Raw genomic sequence first — 21,984 nt, 5'->3', positions numbered from 1 at the left:
CATGGAATAAGATGTTCAGACACCAATAATTGTCTGTTGAATGCTTTTAATCATTTAGCCAAAGTAGGAAAGATATACAAGATTATAGTGTACAGTAGCAGTGAATATTGGCTACTTTAATTCCTCAGGTGAAATTAATCAGAATTATAGTATTAATGATTAGAGTAGTTGGTTGAGGCTGGTCAGCTTAGTCTTAAGGTTCCACCTTAGCCTGGATCTCCTCCTTCTCAGCCACTTTCTCATCTGGCTTCTCCAGATCTGGGGAGGGAAAAGAAAGACCTGTTTTTGCATACATTTGTGTCTGCACAGTCTAAACCAGAGTGATAATATACATACCGGAACATGTTCAGAACAGTATTACAGAGTGCTCCACTGCTCCTAATTGTTTGAGTGTTTTCAACAGCCCAATGCAAACATTAGCAGCAAATTAGCCATACAAATTTGCGAACAGGTTAGGGTGTCCCACATCTGTCTAGAGAAATCATAACATCATAGCCCTACTAAGAGTTGACCTTTGAGCTGGATGGGGCCCAGGATCAGGGTGTGGCTCCCCTGGGAGGACCCCAGGTCCCTGGCCTTGCGGGTGCGGCAGCCTCGGCGGCAGCGGGAGTTGTAGTCAGAAGCTTGGCAGATGGTGACTTTACACTGCAGGTACACTGACTCATCGGCTCGCAGGAACTTGAAAGCCTGGAAGGTGAAGCGGGCGTAGCTACTGGTACCAGAGGTGTAGGAGTAGTAGGTGGGGTCCCTCCTACATCTGTGGGTGCATCAGAAACAAATGTTGTTTTTAATCAAGAGCCTATGAGTGTCCTTGAAGAATAAGCACCCCTTAAAAAATGTATAAACACAGATTTTCCTTCTCAGCAATATCTCTTGGCCCTACAGTTTCTGCAGGTCAGATCAGCAGTGCCTGTTTCTTACCCGTTGCGCACCAGGTCGTATGATCTGGTTTGAAAGTCATGAGGTGAGGGAGAGGCCACACAGGTGTCCAGGAACAGATGTAGACTGCTGTCTGACCTCCTCAGGCGGACTTGGACATACATGTTCTGGTTGAGGGTAATCTTGTATGGAGTTTGGGTTATCTCACTGTAGAAGTTGCTGTTTGTAAAGAAGGCCATGGTGCTGTTGAATCTGCCTGTGCCTGTTATGGTACCGTTACCCTCATCGTTGGTCTTGTACATAACCTGGACCATGGTGTCCTGCTCCATGCGACACTCCACGTGCAGCAGAAAATGAGACTGCCGCGTAATCTCGCCTGAGTCGGACCAGTAGGCACGGACGGCGTTGATGTACTCGACTCTCCCTTTCTCAAACTGTTTAGAGCGTGAGATAAAAAAGTTATTGGACAAGAAACAGAAAATTATTGGCAAATGTGAATGATAGTTGATGTGACTATATCCAGCATTTGCAGCACACTAGCTAGATCTCTATGTAGCTTTTTATATACCATTACGTGATCTGGTAATCACTTTGCGTTTGGTGAATTAATTTACCTTTCGCTGGGTACCACAGGTATTGATTGGGAAGCTGAACACCACCTGGTAGCTGTTGACCTGAGGTCTACAATGCTGGTCGTTCAGGTACAGATTGTTACCATCGTAGCCCATTGAGAGCAGGTAGGATCTCTGGATCACTATGTTCATGTTGTCTGAGGAGCAGTCCACTCGACCTGAAACACCACAACATAAATAAAACCAACCCGAGGCTCCGGAGCTATAATATCAATGTCAGAATAAATAAATGTTTAGTGTTTGATTAACTTCACCAAATTATCAATCAGACTACCTTGGTTTGATGCGAGGGAGCTGCTGAACATGGCCCTGAAGCCCCTGCTGACCACTGATTGGTCAGAGCGAAAGAGAACTGTCATGTAGTTAGAGGTGGAGTGGTAGGCAGCCAAAGAGGTGTCGTTGTTGAAGTCACAGATTGTGCCTAGCATTTGAGATTGCACAGACGATCCATCGTACACAGAGATGTAATCACAAGAGCAGCAGTTCTCCAACCTGAACCAACAAAGAGCATACACTTATAGAATATGTCTAAATGTGAACTCAGTCAATACGGACGGTCCATTTCAAGATCTGTCTTCACGCACATTCAGAATGATAGAAATCCATCAGATAGTTGATCAAAGGGAAGTGTCAAGGTGAAGCATTTTAAAATATTTTACATTAAGATGCAACAAACCAGGGTAATCAAGGGAACAATTTCTGAAGAGGAATCTTAACTCACTCCAGGTCAGTAAATGACATAAAGATCCTTTGGCCAGAGGGGGCCGATAGATGCCAGACACAGTAGGCGTTGTCATGGTAATATTCTGGATAGTATGGACTTGAGATGGACCCAGAGCCATGCAGGTTTCCTCCACAGGTAGGATGAGTCCCTGAGACTGGGGAAGAGAAATTCAACTCAAAATCCATTTGGAATTAAAAAATGTCAGACATCTTGTGACACCAAATGTGATTTCCTGTAGATAATCTTCAGGAAATCACATTTGTCATCAAGAAAGGTTCAGTTAGTTACATTTGTGCAACACATGGATGTCTACTTGTATTGTTCTGTCATTATACAGCTTATGAGATCAAATCCCTTTTTAAATGGATGATGTGGGAAATGTTAATACCTGTTGATTCTGGTGGGGTGGTGGGGCAGTACGCTAGTTGAAGGAAAAAAATAAGAATTAACAATATCCAAACCCAACTGGGTAAATGCAATTGTGCTTAAAACTCATACAGTCATTTAGGGAGTGTGTCTGGTATTCATTGTTGATTTTTTTTTTTAAGCTAAACTTCAACTGCATTTTAATTGAATGTATGACTCAATATTATTTTCAGATTAGCTGGGACATATTTTGCATAGGTCTACTTAGAGTGGAAGGGCAACCCAAGTCTTGGCAACAGGGATTTGTATTTTTATCCAGAATTTCTCCACATATTTTCCATCTTTACAGTGTGCTCTTTCACGGATAATACCTGGACCCATCTGATCTACTGTATTGGACACGTACTGTTGTAGTCATAGCAACAGTTGCCATAGTATTGACAGGAGCTGGAGCAGGAACACCTTCCAAGATTGAAACCACAGTTGTACCTACAGGAAGCCTCTGCAGGAGGCAATAATAACACCACTTTACAATAACACCACTTCTTTGACAAAATCTTTAGAACATTAACAGCACAACATTTTCTACACAGATCACCAAACTAGATGATGCCAAAAGCTGAGGGTTTTCAAATTTGGGTGTAAGTTTTGGGAGAGAAATACCTGAGGTTGTACCAGGTTCGTATGTTGTGATCTGGCAATAATCTGTGAGAAGGAAAGATAGGGATGGACATTAGACATAGACCATGTGAGCCTTCCCAAATACTAACAATCACATACAGCTCTTTATCATCATACCATTGTAGTCATGACAGCAATTGCCATAGTATCGACAGGATGAGGTGCAGGAGCAACCACCAGCATAAGAACCACAGCTGTATCTACAGGAACCCCAACCTAGTGTAAAGGACAGACCTCATTTGTGACCAAAGTTCATGAACAGCATTTGATGATTGTTTTCTTCTTATTAATATTGTCAGATTTTTCTTTTATACACAGATCAGCAAACTAGATGAAGATAAATACCTGTGGCTGTGGACATAAAAAAATATGTTAATTTTGTTGAAATACACTGGTTGTAAAGTAAAATCCTAACACAGCTGAAGAAATACCTCCAGTTGTTGCAGGAGCTGGATCTGCAGCTGTGGTGAGGGAGTCTGTGGTTGTGTCATAGCAGATCTCTATACAAAGTAGATAAGATGGCACGGAAGGGAACATTTTAACGGAGGACGAGCACACACTGTTACAATATACAATATAACATACAATATTATACAATTATTTTCTGATTACCTGAGACTTTGCATACTTATTTTAGAATTGAAGAGCAACACAAGTCTTGGTGGTAGATATTTGTGTTCTTGTCTTGACTTCATCCAAATGTTGTAGTGTGCTCTTTCTCAGACAATACCTGAACCCATCTGATCTATCTGGTTCTGTATGTCTCAGTTGGTATAGCATGGTGCATGCATTGCTAGGGTTGTTTGTTCGCTTCCCAGGACCACCCATACGTAATATTTATGGATGCATGACTAAGTTGCTTTGGATAAAAATGTTTGCTAAAGTGCATATATTATTTGATTTATTAGGATCCCCATTAGCCGACGCCAATGGCGACAGCTAGTCTTACTGGAGACCGATACATTACGAAAAATACATTACAGACAAAAGAGTACAATTGACATACATTTTTTTAAATGAACATGTAGTGTGTGTGTCTTTTTTGAAACCAGGTTTTCTGTTCACTTGCGCAACATAAGATGTAAAGGAGTTTCATGCACTCAATACAATATTATCTATTGTATTGGACACGTACCATTGTAGTCATAGCAACAGTTGCCATAGTATTGACAGGAGCTGGAGCAGGAACAGCTTCCAAGAGTATAACCACAGTTGTACCTACAGGAAGGCTGAGCTGTAGGAGAGAAGGCAATTTTCAAACTAACTCTCAGTTGCTGTAACATTACTTCTGAGACCAAAGCTTTAAAACATGTACAACATGTTCAGGTCACCAATCTATATGCTGGCAAAACTGAAGGTTTTACAGGTTTAACATTTGGGAACAAAATACCTGTAGGTATTGCTGTTGTACCCTGGCAATAATCTGTGAAGGAGAGATGATAACACGGGGATGGCCATTAGTATTTATCAAAGAGCACAGGCACACTGCTAGTAATAACAGAAACGCAGCCTTTAACATAAATGTCTATATCATACCATGATAGTCATGACAACAGTTGCCGTGGTTTTGACATGATGAGGTGCAGGAGCAGACCATGCCACTGTAGCCACAGTTGTACTCACAGGAATAATAATCTGTTGTGATGAACAAACAGCACATTACTCAAAGTTACTGTAAATCCTGTTCACTTTTTATTTATACATGAACAGCAGATTTCATTATTCATGATTTCTTTGTTATCCATCAATCCAATTCATTTATAAAGCCCTTCTTACATCATCTGATGTCACAAAGTCCTGTACAGAAACCCAGCCTAAAACCCCAAACAGCAAGCAATGCAAGTGTAGAAGCATGGTGCCAGGAAAAACTCCCTAGAAAGGCCATAACCTAGGAAGAAACCTAGAGAGGAACCAGGCTATGGCGGGTGGCCAGTCCTTTTCTGGTTGTGCTGGGTGGAGATTATAACAGAACTTGGCCAAGATGTTCAAATGTTCATAGATAACCAGCAGGGTCAAATAATAATAGATGTTATGTTACTTTATATTACATCTTCATCATGCTCTCCAAATAATTTTTGTGAATTGTTTTTTAAATACACTAGCTGTAAAGTAAAATTCTAACACAGCTGAAGAAATACCTCCGGTTGTTGGTCCTGCATTTGTGGTGCTGGGTTCTGTGGTTGTGCCATAGCAGATCTCTATACAAAGTAGATAGAATGGCACAGAAGGGAACATTTTAACGGTGGAGGTGCACACAGTGTTACAATATTCTAAACTTGATCCGAACTCCCTGCTCTTACGTTGATAGTCCTGGCAACAGTTGCCCCTGTATTCACAGGAATATGAGCAGGAGCAGTTGCCAACCTGATAGCCACAGTTGTGTCTACAAGAACCTCCATCTACAAGAAAAACAAACAGATGAATCATGGTTCACTGATCAGAATTCAGCAATAATACCAAGCCAACAAGCTGCTAAAATGAACAGCACATTTGTATGCATGTATCATTATTTGTTTAGTTAAAATGTTTGCATAATGTTTGAGTACAGGGAGGAAAATAATACCTACAGTGCTATCGGAAAGTATTCAGACCCCTTACATTTTTTCACTTTTTTAAGCCTTATTCTAAAATGTATTAAATTGTTCGTTTTTCCCTCGTCAATCTACATACAATACCCCATAATGACAAAGCAAAAACAGGTTTAGACTTTTTTGCAAATGTATTCAAAATAAAACAGAAATGATTTACCTAGGTATTCAGACCCTTTACTCAGTCCTTTGTTGAAGCACAGCAATTACAGCCTCGAGTCTTCTTGGATATAACGCTTCAAGCTTGGCACACCTATATTTGGGGAGTTTCTTCCATTCTTCTCTGCAGATCCTCTCTAGCTCTATCAGGTTGGATGGGGAGTGTCATTGCACAACTATTTTCAGGTCTCTCCAGAGATGTTCGCTCGGGTTCAAGTCCGGGCTCTGGCTGGACCACTCAAGGACATTCAGAGACTTGTCCCGAAGCCACTCTTGAGTAGGCTTGGCTGTGTGCTTAGGATCATTGCCCTGTTGAAAGGTGAACTATAGCCCCAGTCTAAGGTTCTGAGCACTCTGGAGCAGGTTGTCATCAAGAATATCTCTGTACTTTTGTGCATTCATCTTTCCCTTGATCCTTACTAGCCTACCAATCCCTGCTGCTGAAAAACATCCAACAGCATGATGCTGCCACCACTATGCTATACTGTAGGGATGGTGCCAGGTTTCCTCCAGAAGTGATGCTTGGCATTCAGGCCACTCTACCATAAAGGCCTGATTGGTGGAGTGTGGCAGAGATGGTTGTCCTTCTGGAAGGTTTTCCCATCTCCACAGAGGAACTCTGGAGCTCTGTCAGAATGACCATCGGAGTTCTTGGTCACCTCCCTAACCAAGGCCCTTCTCCCCGATTGCTCAGTTTGGCTGTGCGGCCAGCTCTAGGAAGAGTCTTGGTGGTTCCAAACTTGTTCCATTTAAGAATGATGGAGGCCTCTTTGTTCTTGGGGTCCTTCTGCTGCAGACATTTTTTGGTACTCTTCCCCAGATCTGTGCCTCGACACAATCCTGTCTCGGAGCACTAGGGACAATTCCTTCGACCTCATGGCTTGGTTTTTGCTCTGACATGCACTGTCAACTGTGGGACCTTATATAGACATGTGTGTGCCTTTCCAAATCATGTCCAATAAATTGAATTGACCACAGGTGGACTCCAATCAAGTTATAGAAGCATCTCAAGGTAGATCAATGGAAACAGGAGGCACCTGAGCTCAATTTCGAGTCTCATAGCAAATGGTCTGAATACTTAAGTAAATAATGTATTTCTGTTTTTTATTTTTAATACCTTTGCAAGGATTTCTAAAAAACAGTTTCACTTTGTTATTATGGGGTATTGTGTGTAGATTGATGAGGAACATTTTTTAGTTAATCAATTTCAGAATAAGTCTGTAACGTAACAAAATGTGGAAAAGGGGAAGGAGTCTGAATTGCTTTCAGAATGCGCTGTATGCAGTTAATGTCTCTTTACATATATTTACGTAATCTCAATTCCTTACCTACGACGCGATACTCTGCCTGAAACCCCTTGTACGTTGAGGAGCCGTCACTTGTGAATTGCACAGTTATTGAACTTCCGGTGGAGTAAAAAGTTGAGCTTTGTCCTCCACACAGCTTTCCCAGGAGTCGGTTGTAGATGGAATAGCCATCGTACACGGAGATGGAATCATACCTACAGTTGAAGTCACCCTCAAGACTGTGGTCGAAGACAGGAAAGATGAATGGCGTACAATGAAGGTGGCTGCCTAATATACGCTGGTAATGTAGCACTTATTACCTCTGGTGACTGACCTGATTAGTGTCCTGGACTTGCTTTCACTTATCAAATCATTTTTAGGTTTTCTAACATATCCAAGTTTAAGAATAAACATGAACCAAAACCTACTTACTTGACATAGGGGAATTCCAGCTGAACGATTTGGCTGGCCGGTGGGGTCTGAATGTTCCATGTACAGTAGGCATTGTTGGGGTAGTTGCTGGGGTAGTTGGGGCTGTTGAATTGGCCCTTTGATGCAGTCAGGTAGCCACCACATGGGGCACTGGTGCCTGAGCAAAACATCCAAAAAGTGGCAATGTTAAGAATGAGAAGTAGAACAGAGACTGACTGGCAGTGTCGACTGACACAATAAAAAACAATGTTGATTAATTGGAATGTTGATACAGTGAAGTATTTTAACAAACAAGAGGAATAAACAAACATGGGTTCGTTAATCAAAAGTGTTGATAAACAGAGCAACATAAACACAGCTCAGAAATAGTAGTAAAATTCAGAGTTTGGAATACCTGATGGGTCATCTGTTCTCCAAGGTTCTGTAAACACAAATGTCATTAGGTTCCATGTAGTAATACTGTGACTACTGCACTGCACACCTAACATACATGCTAAGGTGCAGGAAGGTGTCAGATTAGTGAAAATAATGAATCCTTTGCAAATGTATGGTCATTGCACAATACATCTGACATTTGTATTGACCCTGAGGAGTACAGTCTTTCTTCATCTCATTAAGTCATTTCTATAAATTGGTACAAAGCAAAAAAGACAGGACTATATGTTATTTGGGGTAGGAAATCAGCTCATCAACAGAACTTACCTGCTGTGGTCCATGTGTCCCACTGACCTGCAATGAGAAAGTAAGAGTAATTGAATCTGAACCTTTCCATAAGAGAGAAAGAGACACCAGAGGTGTTACAACAACCCTATAATCATACACAAATGGAAGCCATTGTTACGAACAAACAACACTTACAATGAGAGATCGATACCAATCAAACATATATACAGTGCAGTATAAGTGAATACATTACCTTGAGCTCCATGTGAGACTATCACAGAGCAAAGAACAAGAAGAGTGGTAGCAATCTCCATGTTTCACCTTCCCCTTGACGATGACACAGTCCCAAAACAGGACAGTTTATATACCCAAAGGCAGTCCTTTAAACATCCTTATAGCGCCCATAAAATCCTGAATGCGAGAAATCCCTTAATACTCAATGTGTGTGAGAAATGACCCACCTGGGCTTGTGGTCATAAAGTAGCCAGTTCACACGGTGAACACATTCAAATGACTGTCCACAAACACAACAAGTGTTATTTTGAGCTACAGAGGGGGGAGGGGGGTGAAATGTTTTATGGGGGTTTGTTTAAGATATATAGCGCATATGAAATAATACATTTTTATGATAAGGTGACGCACCATTACTTAGAACAGGCTGATAGAGTCAGGATCATTCCCATGGACAAACAGATTCTTCATCAGTGTTGGGTTGTTGGTCTGTTTCACTATGACCCTTCCACGTGTTGACTGAACTACTACAGGCACGCAGTCATGAACAGCATAGTAGTCTGAAAGGTACAGTATAAGAAATGGTTCTAAACGAGACCTGAGCAAAGCAGGTAGTGATCATAAATGCTTTACTCTGTTTTCCTTAGTGGTGTGCAACTGTTAATATTAAAATACCAGCTAAATAAGCATGCATGATTTGGTAGGCTCATAACATTCAAGAAACTATTGGTGAGTGTTTAGCTGGGTCCATACATTTGTCAGGGCTCCCTCACCTCGTGTGTGCATCGAGGGTCTCCATTATGCTGGTTTTAATCATCCCTAATATGATTAAATGTAAAAAGAAAAAGTAGAGCATCTCTTTATTGGGCAGACCTCTCCCTATATTTACAACCATTGAATCAATATGTTTGACCATGACAGTTTACAATCTAAGGTAATACCAAGTAATTTAGTCTCCTCAACTTGTTCAACAGTCACGCCATTCATTACCAGATTCTAGAATTGGGGGAATGATTTGTACCAAATACAATGCTCTTACTTTAGAGATGTTCAGAACCAGTTTATTACTGGCCACCCATTCTAAAACTGACACGTATAGGGTTGATTCATCAGCATATATACAGTGTAGACAGACAGGCCTTGTTTAATTCCAGTGGCAGGTCATTGGTGAAAATAGAAACGAGTAGAGGGCTAAGTGTACCGTACAATCACACTTTACACGTTTAACATTAGAGAAGCTTCCAATAAAGTAAACCTCAGTGTTCTATTAGATAGATAGCTCTGAACACATGTCTTTTCAACAACAGGTTATGGTCAATAATATCAAAGGCTGCACTCACAATCTTCTTATAATCAATTTCTTTCAACCAATCATCAGTCATTTGTGTCAGTGCAGTACATGTTGAGAGCCCTTCTCTATAAGCATGCTGGAAGTCTGTTGTTAATTTGTTTACAGAGAAATAGCATTGTATCTGGTCAAACACCATTTTTTCCCTAAAGTTTGCTAAGAGTTGGGAGCAGGCTGATTGGTCAGCTGTTAGAACCAGTAAAGGGTGCTTTGCCATTATTGGGTAGCGGAACAACTTTGGCTTCCCTCCAGGTCTGAGGACAAACAGATTAAAGACAAATAGGAGTGGTAATATAGTCTGCTACCATCCTCAGTAGCTTTCCATCTGCGTTGTCAATACCAGGTTTCTCAGTACTGATGGACAACAATCATTTCCCCACACCACCCACACTAACTTCACAAAATGTCACAACTCTTAATACAAAACTCCAAACAGATCATCAAAAAGGCTTTTTTGTATTATTTGTATTTTTTTAACATTTATTTTAAATTTTTACAATTGACCACATACAACACACAAAATCACACAGTAGCTTTTTCACCAAACATAAATGAGTGTTTCATCTAGAAATACCTTTCAAATAAAGTAATTGTCGTTCACAATGCAACACTCACAATACTTTTCATATGATTCACTCCTCATTTGTTCAAAAATACATTTGACCATCACTTAATCCAAGCATGGACCCCATCAAAGAGGTGATAAAGGTGGGCGTGGGCCCCCTCAAAGAGGTGGACATCGGAGAGAGGGAGGCAGACAGCAAGGAACTGTTGTGTCTCATGAAGTCCGGGTCGTAATCATGACAGTGTGGTAAACAGAGGCCTTACCATTGCAGAGGCTGCCAGATTAGTTCAAATAATGACAATCTGAAAAGATTGTGGTGTCAATTCGATCATGAGAACATTTTGCCAAAAGAATGTTATGTATGGGGTAAGTCTGCAGGATGTGCACTGTGCTTTACCATTCCATTTACAGGAAATGACATATTGTAATGCATGTAAATCTATTGACCGTACACTCTGTTCTACCCTCAGAATGGACAGAAGACCCCATGGTGGTGGCCATGGCTGTGTGCTGACCGACCAGTAGGAGTGGACAGTGGTGGAAATGGTGAGGGTCAGGAATGTGCATACGGCTGTCCCAAATTAAGCAGGCCATTGGGAAGAATGATGACACCTTTGCCAATGTGGCATCCATCAGCCTACCAACAATGACTCACTTTTTGAAGAGGCACCAGGTATCTATGAAACACATTTACCTGGTGCCTTTTGAGACAAACAATGACGGGTGAAACAACCGCGGGCAGACTATGTTCAGGGTACAGCACTATATACTGTATTACTGTTACTATTTGATGCACATGCTACTTCACAATATCATATTGGAACTGTACTGTAAAAATAACTAACCAAATTATATTTTTAGAGGGTGATGGTGCTTGATGCTGCAGTGAACCATCACAAGTATATCTTTGTTGATAAAGCAGGCTTCAACCTGGCCAAAACTTGGCGCCATGGGCAGAACCTCATCTGCCAACAGGTGACCGTCCAAGTGCCTGGTCAACATGGGGGAAACATCTCCATGTGCACAGCTATCTCTGAAGATGGTGTGGTAGGACCTATGTCATTAGTTGGATCCTAAAACGCTGCACACATTGTGTTTCTCGATTAAATTGAGCAGGCCTGTCAAGGTGAAGGGGTCACCAATATCATTTTGTGGAAAAGTTTCAGGTTCCACCATGCAGAGGTGGGTCAGGCATGGTTTTGGGCCCATCCCTGATTTGTGACCATATACCTGCACCCATAGTCTCCTTTCCTCAACCCTATTGAGTGTCACCCTCCCTCTGACCATGGATAAGGCATGCGATGACATCAACGCAGACCAGTGACAAGCTTGGATTCGCCATGCCAAATGGTATTTCCCGCGTGCATGAACAATGAGGACATTCACTGTGATGTGAATGAGAATTTATGGCCAAATGCTCGAGACAGGCTTGATGCAAATGAATGCGTGCTTATACGTTATGTTTAATTTAATGTCATTTGTTTCAATTAATTTATTATATTTGATTACAGACAGTACACATATGTTGCAATTATATCTGAAAAATACAGTTTCTATTTGTATGAATGATTGTATATGATGCCTTCATTGATCACACCTTTGATTATAAATTGGATAGATATTATGGAAATTATAGATTTTCTGTCAATTTTGCTGGCTAATGTAAGTGCATTGCCTAATGTGAAAACTGTGTAATATACTGTCATTTACAATACTGTATCATATTGCTTCAGCACTTCTAAGGGCGATTTAAAACACATATCTTGCATTGTTTGCTATTGGATTAACTGTTAGTTAAAACAACTCAATTTAATATATATAATTATGTTGTGTTTTGGTGATTAAACCAATGTTCTCATTATATTTCACAATAAACCTATTTTGAATAAATTTTGTGTTGTGAGAGATGTTTACAATCCAAATTAATGAAAGACTGGGTGCGTTAAAAGCAGTGGTGTAAAAAGTACACAATTGTCATACTTGAGTAAAAGTAAAGGTCCATTAAGAGAAAATGACTCAAGTAGAAGTGAAAGTCACCAAGAAAATTATTACTTGAGTAAAAGTCCAAAAGTATTTGATTTGAAACATACTAAAGTATCAAAAGTAAAAGTATCAATTTAAAATTGATAATAATAAGATCACAAAAGTTTTTTTTTACAGATAGCCAGGGGCACACTACAACATGCAGACATCATTTACAAACTAAGCATTTGTGTTTAGTGAGTCCTGCAGATCAGAGGCAGTAGGGGTGACCAGGGATGTTTTCTTGATAAGTGAGTGAGTGCTACTAAGCATTGAAAAGTACTTTTGGGTGTCAGGGAAAATGTATGGAAAGTGTACATTATTGTGTAAGAAGTTTATTTAGGAATGTAGTGAAGTAAAAATAGCCAAAAATATAAATAGTAAAGTAAAGTACAGATACCTAAAAAAAACTACTTAAGTAGTACTTTAAAGTATTTTTCTTTAGTACTTTACACCACTGGTTAAAAGTGTGACCAGTTTGGAGTTTTGTACTAACTGTGATTTAAAAATGTTTGTAGTAGGCGCATGCTTATCAATAACTGGAAGAAACAATTTCATAAATGCATCAAGTGCAGCTTCTGGATGCTTCTCATTATACACATCAGAACAACAAGTATGATGTGTTGTTTGAATGAGGGGTTAAGGAGTGTTGTGCAATGGCATTATGCTTTCTACAATTTACAACTTACACCAAGAGCAGGAGGCCCATAGATATGTGTGGAAATCATCCTGCTACTGCAGCTGTACAATGTTTCCACTATAGATGAGAACATCTTGTTTGTGCAGCCATGTTGACTCAGGTGTCTAATAAGGATGAATGGCATCAACTAAAAATGGTTGTCTAGCAATGACCAACAACCAACTTGACAGAGCTTGAAGATTCTTGAAAATAATAATGGATAAATGTTGCACAATCCAGGAGACTCACAGCAGTAATCACTGCCAAAGGTGATTCTAACATGTATTGACTCTTATCAAGAAATGCTGGTGTTTTATGTTTCAATCATTTTTAAATGTATTTTTACAAACATTAGAATTTTTCTTACACGTTGACATTACAGAGTATTTTCTGTAGATCATTGACAATTACATCCATTTTAATTCCGCTTTGTAACACAACAAAATGTGGAAACAGTGGTTTGAATACTTTCTGAAGGCACTGTACAGTACATTGAGTCCGACTAAACTGCATTATCCTGGTAAATTGTAGTATTACCCTATGCATTGGCCTAGGGTCAACTGAAAAGCACAGCAGTGGGATACATTTATCCTTGTATTTGCTTACTGCTATTTACATTAGATATGCCAATTAGATTAATTGTTGAAATAATATTTGTTAGATTGTTAAATTGTTGCAGGTATGTTTGATCATCAATTTGAGAATACTGGGCCTAGCTGCTGCATATGATAGGCCAATGTGTGCTATGCCTGTGTTGTATACGACATGATATGAGAGTAGGCTACTAACGTTTGTGTCTAGTTGATGTGATCGCAATAAGATTCGGCAAGTTTCTCAAAGGAGTCATGAGCGTAATAGCGGGCAACGGTGATGGAGCTTTCTTTGACCAATATATCAAGTCTTTGGCTTTGCATAAAAAACGCAGTTCTTCTTTTGGACGCTAGATGGGGCATAAACGCATTATTTGACATAGTTAACCTACGCTAACGGCAGCCTGCTTGCCCCAGCACAGGACGAGGGAATTGGCTAGGCTGAGTCAAGCACTCCTGCGTGAAGACAACTTGTGTAAGTTGCAAGCCGCCAAATACCAATGTAGAGTTTATTTGAGATTGACGTATTGGTAGCTTGCTAGTTACCAAGCTATAGTAAAGGCTTCGACGTGAACTGGCTAGCATTTGAAGTGCGTTTTGAACGTGCCATGCGTTGTTGGCTAATGTTATGCTTACCAGCTAACGTCATCTAGATGTCAGAGCTAGGTTAATAATAACTAACTACTGAGAACGTCAAGCCGCTGTATTATTTGCTTAACAAGTTAACGTTAGCTAGCTATATCCCGACTAACTTGGCTGGTTGTAGTTAACTAGATAACGCGTTCGCTAGCTCGAACTGATAGCTACTAACTTCATGTGAACTGTTGTTTTTAGCTGTCAAGTTAGCGCTAGCCTTCTAACGTTAGCTATTTCATAAATTAATTAAAAGCCGCAATCTGCAATTCGTTATAACTAACGTTTGTTCAGCCAAACTAACGTTACTGCAGCCCAGTCATTTGTATGTAGTATGGGCCTCCGAGCTAACGTTAGCTAGTTACTTTGCACAGTTGCTATATTTTAAGTTATGATGGGGTTAATTAGCTATCTACTTTACTAGCCAAGACGGTTGTACTAAATTAGCTCTCTTGATGACGTTTACACTTTTTATATATAAAAAACATTAATTCAAGTCATTCAGGTCCAAAGTTTGCCTCACGTGCTCGACCAGATTCATTCACTACTTTGCACTACTAGCCTATAGGGCATTGGGTGCCAATTGGGATGTACTCTCCCTCTGTTTTACAGTCAGAAAAATACCTCGGTTACAAACGTTATATTCCATAGGGTCTACTGCCAACTATGAAATGTGCCTCTTTACTCAAATCTGTTTGATCTCGTTACTCGACAGCTGCATCTCCAGTTCATGGTGAGCAGCGATTTGGTCAGGAAGTGTAGTAAACCATGGTCATAATACCAGGGTCAAAAATAGTGGTGAATACACAACCTGTCACTATTGTGTTATGGTGTGGTTTTGTGCAACCTCTTGAGGTTTTTCACAAGTTCTGTCATTCGTTCGGGTATGCTCCTGGTTGCTGCTAGGTCAGACTATAATTGTGGTTAATCAGTGTTGAATAGACACACTACACTGGGTTTATCTCAAGCTTTGCTAGGCGGGCTTTCAGATATCCTATTACACTTGTTTTGTTGCCTTGCATGACAGCAGAATTGTATAGAGAACTTTAGCTGTTTTTGCTATAAAATAACAAAGGCAATATTTTTGTTAACACTAACCAACCCGTTAGGCATGTGATGTAACCTACTATTGATTCATACAGTATTTTCTTGCATCAAATACTGCCTATATGATGGACCACATCATCCAATTTACAGGACCATTTTTTAGGACTAAGAGAGAAGGGGGTTCTGTGCCACTCTTGCCTCGAGTGTGTTTTAGTGCGTTGTTCAAGCCCAGGCCTTTTGTGAGACATTACAAGGTCCCTCTCAAAAATGTAATATGGACAAAAGCTCGCATGCAAACAGAATTGAATTGACCTGTAAATTGAATTAACACAGTGGAGTGAGCAAGCCACCGATATTACAAATGCTAATTGCCAAAACACCACACATGCACCTCTGTCTTGTCACATTAGCGCTCAGCAATTCATATGCGTTATCGCAATGCATTGCTGTTGTAGTGTATTTTGAGACCATCCAACTATAGTTTTAACAATGTTTGGTGGGTGGACAGCGGCGATTGATTTGGTTGTGATTAGAGGTCGACCGATTAATCGGAATGTCGGATTAATTAGGGCCGATTTCAAGTTTTCATAACAATCGGAAATGGGTATTTTTGGACGGCAAATTTTTTGGGGGTTTAAAAAATACAAATAAAATTACTTTTTTTTTTTTTTTACACCTTTATTTATCCTTTATTTAACCAGGCAAGTCAGTTAAGAACACATTCTTATTTTCAATGACGGCCTAGGAACGGTGGGTTAACTGCCATGTCCAGGGGCAGAATGACAGATTTTTACCTTTTCAGCTCAGGGATTCAATGTTGCAACCTTACAGTTAACTAGTCCAATGCTCTAACCACCTGATTACATTGCACTCCACGAGGAGACTGCCTGTTACGTGAATGCAGTAAGAAGCCAAGGTAAGTTGCTAGCTAGCATTAAACTTATCTTATAAAAAACAATCAATCAATCATAATCACTAGTTAACTACACATGGTTGATGATATTACTAGTTTATCTAGCGTGTCCTGCGTTGCATATAATCGATGCGGTGCGTATTCGCGAAAAAGGACTGTCTTGCTCCAATGTGTACCTAATCATAAACATCAATGCCTTTCTTAAAATCAATACACAGAAGTATATATTTTTAAACCTGCATATTTTGCTAAAAGAAATCCAGGTTAGCAGGCAATATTAACCATGTGAAATTGTTACTTCTCTTGCATTCATTGCACGCAGAGTCGGTCGATATGCAACAGTTTGGGCCGCAGAATTTTATGTAATTATGACATAACATTGAAGGTTGTGCAATGTAACAGGAATATTTAGACTTATGGATGCCACCCGTTAGATAAAATACGTAACGGTTCCGTATTCACACGAGATGATAGTTTCCGGATTCGACCATATTAATGACCTAAGGCTCGTATTTCTGTGTGTTATTATGTTATAATTAAGTCTGATTTGATAGAGCAGTCTGACTGAGCGATGGTAGGCACCAGCAGGCTCGTAAGCATTCATTCAAACATCAATTTTGTGCGTTTTGCCAGTAGCTCGTCGCTGTGCTTCAAGCATTGAGCTGTTCATGACTTCAAGCCTATCAACTCCCGAGATTAGGCTGGTGTAACCGATGTGAAATGGCTAGCTAGTTAGCGGGGTGCGCACTAATAGCGTTTCAAACGTCACTCGCTCTGAGACTTGGAGTGGTTGTTCCCCATGCTCTGCAAGGGCCGCGGCTTTTGTGGAGTGATGGGTAACCCTGCTTCGAGGGTGGCTGTTGTCGATGTGTTCCTGGTTCGAGGCCAGGTAGGGGCGAGGAGAGGGACGGAAGCTATACTGTTAACACTGGCAATACTAATTTGCCTAGAAGAAAATCCAATAGTCAAAGGTATATGAAATACAAATGGTATAGAGAGAAAGTCCTATAAATACTATATTAACTACAACCTAAAACCTCTTACCTGGGAATATTGAAGTCTCCTGTTAAAAGGAACCACCAGCTTTCATGTTCTCATGTTCTTAAACGTTAGCTTTTTTACATGGCACGTATTGCACTTTTACTTTCTTCTCCAACACTTTGTTTTTGCATTATTTAAACCAAATTGAAAATTTTTCATTATTCATTTGAGGCTAAATAGATTTTTATTTATGTATTATATTAAGTTAAAATAAGTGTTCATTCAGTATTGTTGTAATTGTCATTATTGCAAATGCCTCTCCCTTGGCATCCCTGTGGCCTTCCTACCTTTTCTTCTGCCTCTGCATAGCTTGCTATTTGGAATTTTAGGCTGGGGGGTGTCTGTAAAGCACTTTGTGACAACTGCAAATGTAAAAAGTGCTTTATAAAATACATTTGATCTGCAGCAGGAGCCGAGCCCATGGCTCATTTAATTTGTGAAGCATACCATAAATTAATGCAGTTAGGTGGAAACTTATGGTGAAGGGGAGAGGCAAATATATATATTTTGTATAGTTTGGATATTACTCACAATGACACAGGAGGTAGCCATTGTTCCACAAGCCCTCACCCCGACATCACTTTTTTACTGTTTCCATAATTCTCCTGTCACTCACTTCCCCCATGATCTTTTTTACTTTCTCCATCCCTTCCTTCCCCTCTACGTTGGTGCTATTTTATTACCCGGCCACTTGGTTACCAATGGTGGACAAAGCGTTCTCTCACATATGAAGAATGAGTGTGGATGCTGATGTTCGAGTTAGGACTAAGCCCAGAGTCTATGGCTCGGTTCACTCCCCCCTCTGACCTTCTTGTTTGACCTTTCTAACATGGTGGCTCTGCAGTCTATAGCTTGCCCTCTTCCATCTCAGTTTTTGAGCGCTCTATTCCCTCACACATCGAAAACCCCAGTTTTTCTGCACAAAACAGAGGCTGTTGCTTGTCATTTGTATTTATGGATCCACATTAGCTGCTGCCAAGACAGTAGCTACTCTTTCTGGGGTCCGGCAAAATTAAGGCAGTTATATAATTTTTAAACATTACAAAACATTCATAACAGATTTCACAACACACTGTGTGTGTGCCCTCAGGCCCCTACTCCTCTACCACATATCTACAATACAAAATCCATGTGCATGTGATTGTATAGTACGTATGTTATGTGTGTATGCATGTCTCTGTGCCTATGTTGGTGTTGCTTCACAGTCCCCGCTGTTCCATAAGGTGTATTTTTGTTTTTTAAAATCGAATTCTACTGCTTGCATCAGTTACCTGATGTAGAATACAGTTTGATGTAGTCATGGCTCTATGTAGTACTGTGCACCTCCCATAGTCTGTGCTGGACTTGTGGACTGTGAGGAGACTTCTGGTGTCATGTCTTGTGGGTTATGCATGGGTGTCTGAGCTGTGTGCTAGTTGTTTAAACAGACAGCTCGGTGCTTTCAACATGTCAATACTTTTCACAAATGCAAATAGTGATGAAGTCAATCAATCTACTTTGAGCCAGGTGAGATTGACATGTTGATGTTTTCTCTCTGTGTACATCCAAGGGCCATTCGTGCTGCCTTGTTCTGAGCCATTTGCAATTTTCCTAATTTCCTCTTTGTGGCACCTCACCACACGACTGAACAGTAGTCCAGGTGCGACACCTAGAGTCTGTAGGAGCTGCCTTGTTGATAGTGCTGTTAAAAAGGTAGAGCAGTGCTTTATTATGGACAAACTTCTCCCCATCTTAGCTACTGTTGTATCACATTTTTACAAAATTTTAAACCTTTATTTAACTAGGCAAGTCAGTTAAGAACAAATTCTTATTTTCAATGATGGCCTAGGAACAGTGGGTTAACTGCCTTGTTCTGGTGCAGAAAGTCAGATTTTTACCTTGTCAGATTCGATCTTGCAACCTTTCGGTTACTAGTCACTAGTGATGCACCTGCCGCTCCACCCACTATTCTTAGGTAGCGGAATGATTTTTGCTTCCCTCCAGGCCTGAGGGAACACAGTTTCAGGTAGGCTTAAATTGAAGATGTGGCAAATAGGAGTGACGATATCGTCTGCTATTATCCGCAGTAATTTTCCTTCCAAGTTGTCAAACCCCGGTAGCTTGTCATTGTTGATAGACAACAAAAAGATGTTCACCTCTTCCACATTCACGTTATGGAAGTCAAAATTACAGTTCTTGTCTTTCATAATTTGTTCAAAAATACTTGGATCTGTAGTGTCATTGTTTGTTGCTGGCATGTCATGCCTAAGTGTGCTAATCTTGCCAATGAAAAATTATTCAAGTAGTTGGCAATATAAGTCGGTTTTGTGATGAATAAGTCATCTGATTCAATGAATAATGTTGTTGAATTTTCCTTTTTTCCCAAAATTTAATTGAAGGTCCTCTAAAGCTTTTTTCTATCATTCTTTGTAATTTATCTTTGTTGCATTCTTCACATATGATTTGGCACAGTATTTGCAAATTTACACAGCTTTTCCTTCTATGTTAGCTGCAGTGAAATGTCTCCACACATCAGGTAGTGCCCGTGGCGTTTTCCTGTAAAGATTAGAAAAGTTAGATTAAACAACTACTTTGTAAGATAAATGTTTTAAAATTAAATATATGGAAACGGGTGAATTAACACTCAGTAAGTAGGCTCAAGCAAGCTAAAAGGCTTTTGACACAACATTCTTATTGGCAGACTCAACAGCCTTGGTTTCTCAAATGATTGCCTCGCTTGTTTCACAAACTACTTCTCCGATGGAGGACAGTATGTCAAATCGGAGGGCCTGTTGTCCGGACCTCTGGCAGTCTCTATGGGGGTGCCACAAGGTTCAGCTCTCAGGCCGACGCTCTTCTCTGTAGACATCAATGATGTTGCTCTCGCTGCTGGTGATTCTTTGATCCACCTCTACGCAAACGACACCATTCTGTATACATCTGGCCCTTCGTTGGACGTTGTGTTTACTAACCTCCAGATGAGATTCAATGCCATACAACTCTCCTCCCAGGGCCTCCAACTGCTCTTAAATGCAAGTAAAACTAAATGCATGCTCTTCAACCGACCACTGCCCGCACTTGCCTTTCCGTCCAGCATCACTACTCTGGACCGTTCTGACTTAGAATATGTGGACAACTACAAATACCTAGGTGTCTGGTTAGACTGTAAACTCTCCTTCCATACTTACAGTAAGCATCTCCAATCCAAAGTTAAATCTAGAATCGGCTTCCTATTTCGCAACAAAACATCCTTCACTCATGCTGCCAAACATACCCTCGTAAAACTGACCATCCTACCGATCCTTAACTTCGGCGATGTCATTTACAAAATAGCCTCCAACATTCTACTCAACAAATTGGATGCAGTCTATCACAGTGCCATACGTTTTGTCACCAAAGCCCCATATACTACCCACCACTGCGACCTGTATGCTCTCTTTGGCTGGCCCTCGCTTCATACTCGTCGCCTAACCCACTAGCTCCAGGTCATCTACAAGTCTCTTCTAGGTAAAGCCCCGCCTTATCTCAGCTCACTGGTCACCATAGCAGCACCCACCCGTAGCACGCGCTCCAGCAGGTATATTTCACTGGTCACCCTCAAAGCCAATTCTTCCTTTGGCTGCCTCTCCTTCCTGTTCTCTGCTGTCAATGACTGCAAAAATCTCTGAAGCTGGAGACTCTTACCTGCCTCACTAGTTTTAAGCACCAGCTGTGAGAGCATATCACTGCACCTGTACATAGCTCATCTGTAAATAGCCCATCCAATCTGGGGTGGCAGGGTAGCCTAGTGGTTAGAGCGCTGGACTAGAAACCGGAAGGTTGCAAGTTCAAACCCCTGAGCTGACAAGGTACAAATCGTTGTTCTGCCCCTGAATGGGCAGTTAACCCACTGTTCCTAGGCTGTCATTGAACATAAGAATGTGTTCTTAACTGACTTGACTAGTTAAATAAAGGTTAAAATAATAATCTACCTCATCCCCATACTGTTATTTATTTGTCTTGCTCCTTTGCACCCCGGTATCTCAACTTGCACATTCATCCTCTGCACATCCTACCATTCCTGTGTTTAATTGCTATATTGTAATTACTTTGCCACCACTGCCTATTTATTGCCCTACCTCATTTGCACATGCTGTATATAGATTTTCCTACTGTATTATTGATTGTATGTTTAAATAGAAGGTGAAATAAAACATTTATAAAACAAAACACATGGTAGCATTAACGAATTAGCAGGAATTGTTAACCTCTCTAGGGGGTGTGGGAGCGCAAAATTGCAGAGCGCCAAATTCAAAAACAGATACTCATTATAAAAATTCATAAAATATACAAGTGTTATACATCAGTTTAAAAGATTAACTTCTTGTTAGACTTCAAAAAACATTTACGGCGAAAGCATACCATGCGATATTACCAGCCAAGAAGAGGAGTTATACAACTCAGAAATGGCGATTAAAATTTACTCAATAAATGTTAGTTTTGTTCGATAAAGTCCCTCTTTATATCCAAAAACCTCTGTTTTGTTT

At 40.4% G+C, this 21,984-nt stretch overlaps 2 protein-coding genes across 10 annotated transcripts in view; one reads left to right on the top strand and one right to left on the bottom strand.

Annotated features, from left to right (window-relative positions):
* Positions 1-29: 29 nt before the first annotated feature.
* Positions 30-8,769, bottom strand: LOC135512302 (deleted in malignant brain tumors 1 protein-like). The gene is made up of 21 exons (XM_064934197.1): positions 8,664-8,769; positions 8,450-8,476; positions 8,142-8,168; positions 7,748-7,904; positions 7,358-7,554; positions 5,583-5,681; positions 5,421-5,480; positions 4,819-4,917; positions 4,673-4,705; positions 4,418-4,516; positions 3,714-3,782; positions 3,400-3,498; positions 3,265-3,306; positions 3,008-3,103; positions 2,624-2,656; positions 2,233-2,389; positions 1,786-2,003; positions 1,494-1,669; positions 922-1,313; positions 513-757; positions 30-258 (listed from the first exon to the last, which is right to left on the bottom strand). The coding sequence occupies exons 1-21, from the start codon at positions 8,722-8,724 to the stop codon at positions 194-196; spliced, it is 2,451 nt and encodes an 816-aa protein (XP_064790269.1). The 5' UTR covers positions 8,725-8,769; the 3' UTR covers positions 30-193.
* A 5,475-nt stretch (positions 8,770-14,244) lies between these two features.
* Positions 14,245-21,984, top strand: part of LOC135512300 (pleckstrin homology domain-containing family A member 1-like) — a 37,155-nt gene continuing 29,415 nt past the window's right edge. For 8 of the 9 annotated variants that reach the window (XM_064934195.1, XM_064934190.1, XM_064934189.1 and 5 more), the window contains exon 1: positions 14,245-14,320. The gene's annotated coding sequence lies outside the window, so the exon portion shown is untranslated. The remainder of the gene's footprint in view (positions 14,321-21,984) is intronic. The other variant, XM_064934187.1, reaches the window with a different exon arrangement.

The sequence above is a fragment of the Oncorhynchus masou genome, chromosome 24, assembly GCF_036934945.1.
Source record: "Oncorhynchus masou masou isolate Uvic2021 chromosome 24, UVic_Omas_1.1, whole genome shotgun sequence".
Classification (NCBI taxonomy): domain Eukaryota; kingdom Metazoa; phylum Chordata; class Actinopteri; order Salmoniformes; family Salmonidae; genus Oncorhynchus; species Oncorhynchus masou.
Note: the sequence above shows the minus strand (reverse complement) of the source record. Positions and strands in the feature narration are given on the sequence as shown.

Coding starts and splice junctions, on each gene's coding strand:
- LOC135512302 (XM_064934197.1), bottom strand. CDS start 8,724: ATGGAGATTGCTACCACTCTTCTTGTTCTTTGCTCTGTGATAGTCTCA. Junction 8,169..8,449: donor GGACACATGGACCACAGCAG/GTAAGTTCTGTT, acceptor TTGTGTTTACAG/AACCTTGGAGAACAGATGAC. Junction 3,783..4,417: donor CTGTTGCTATGACTACAATG/GTACGTGTCCAA, acceptor TACTTTGTATAG/AGATCTGCTATGACACAACC.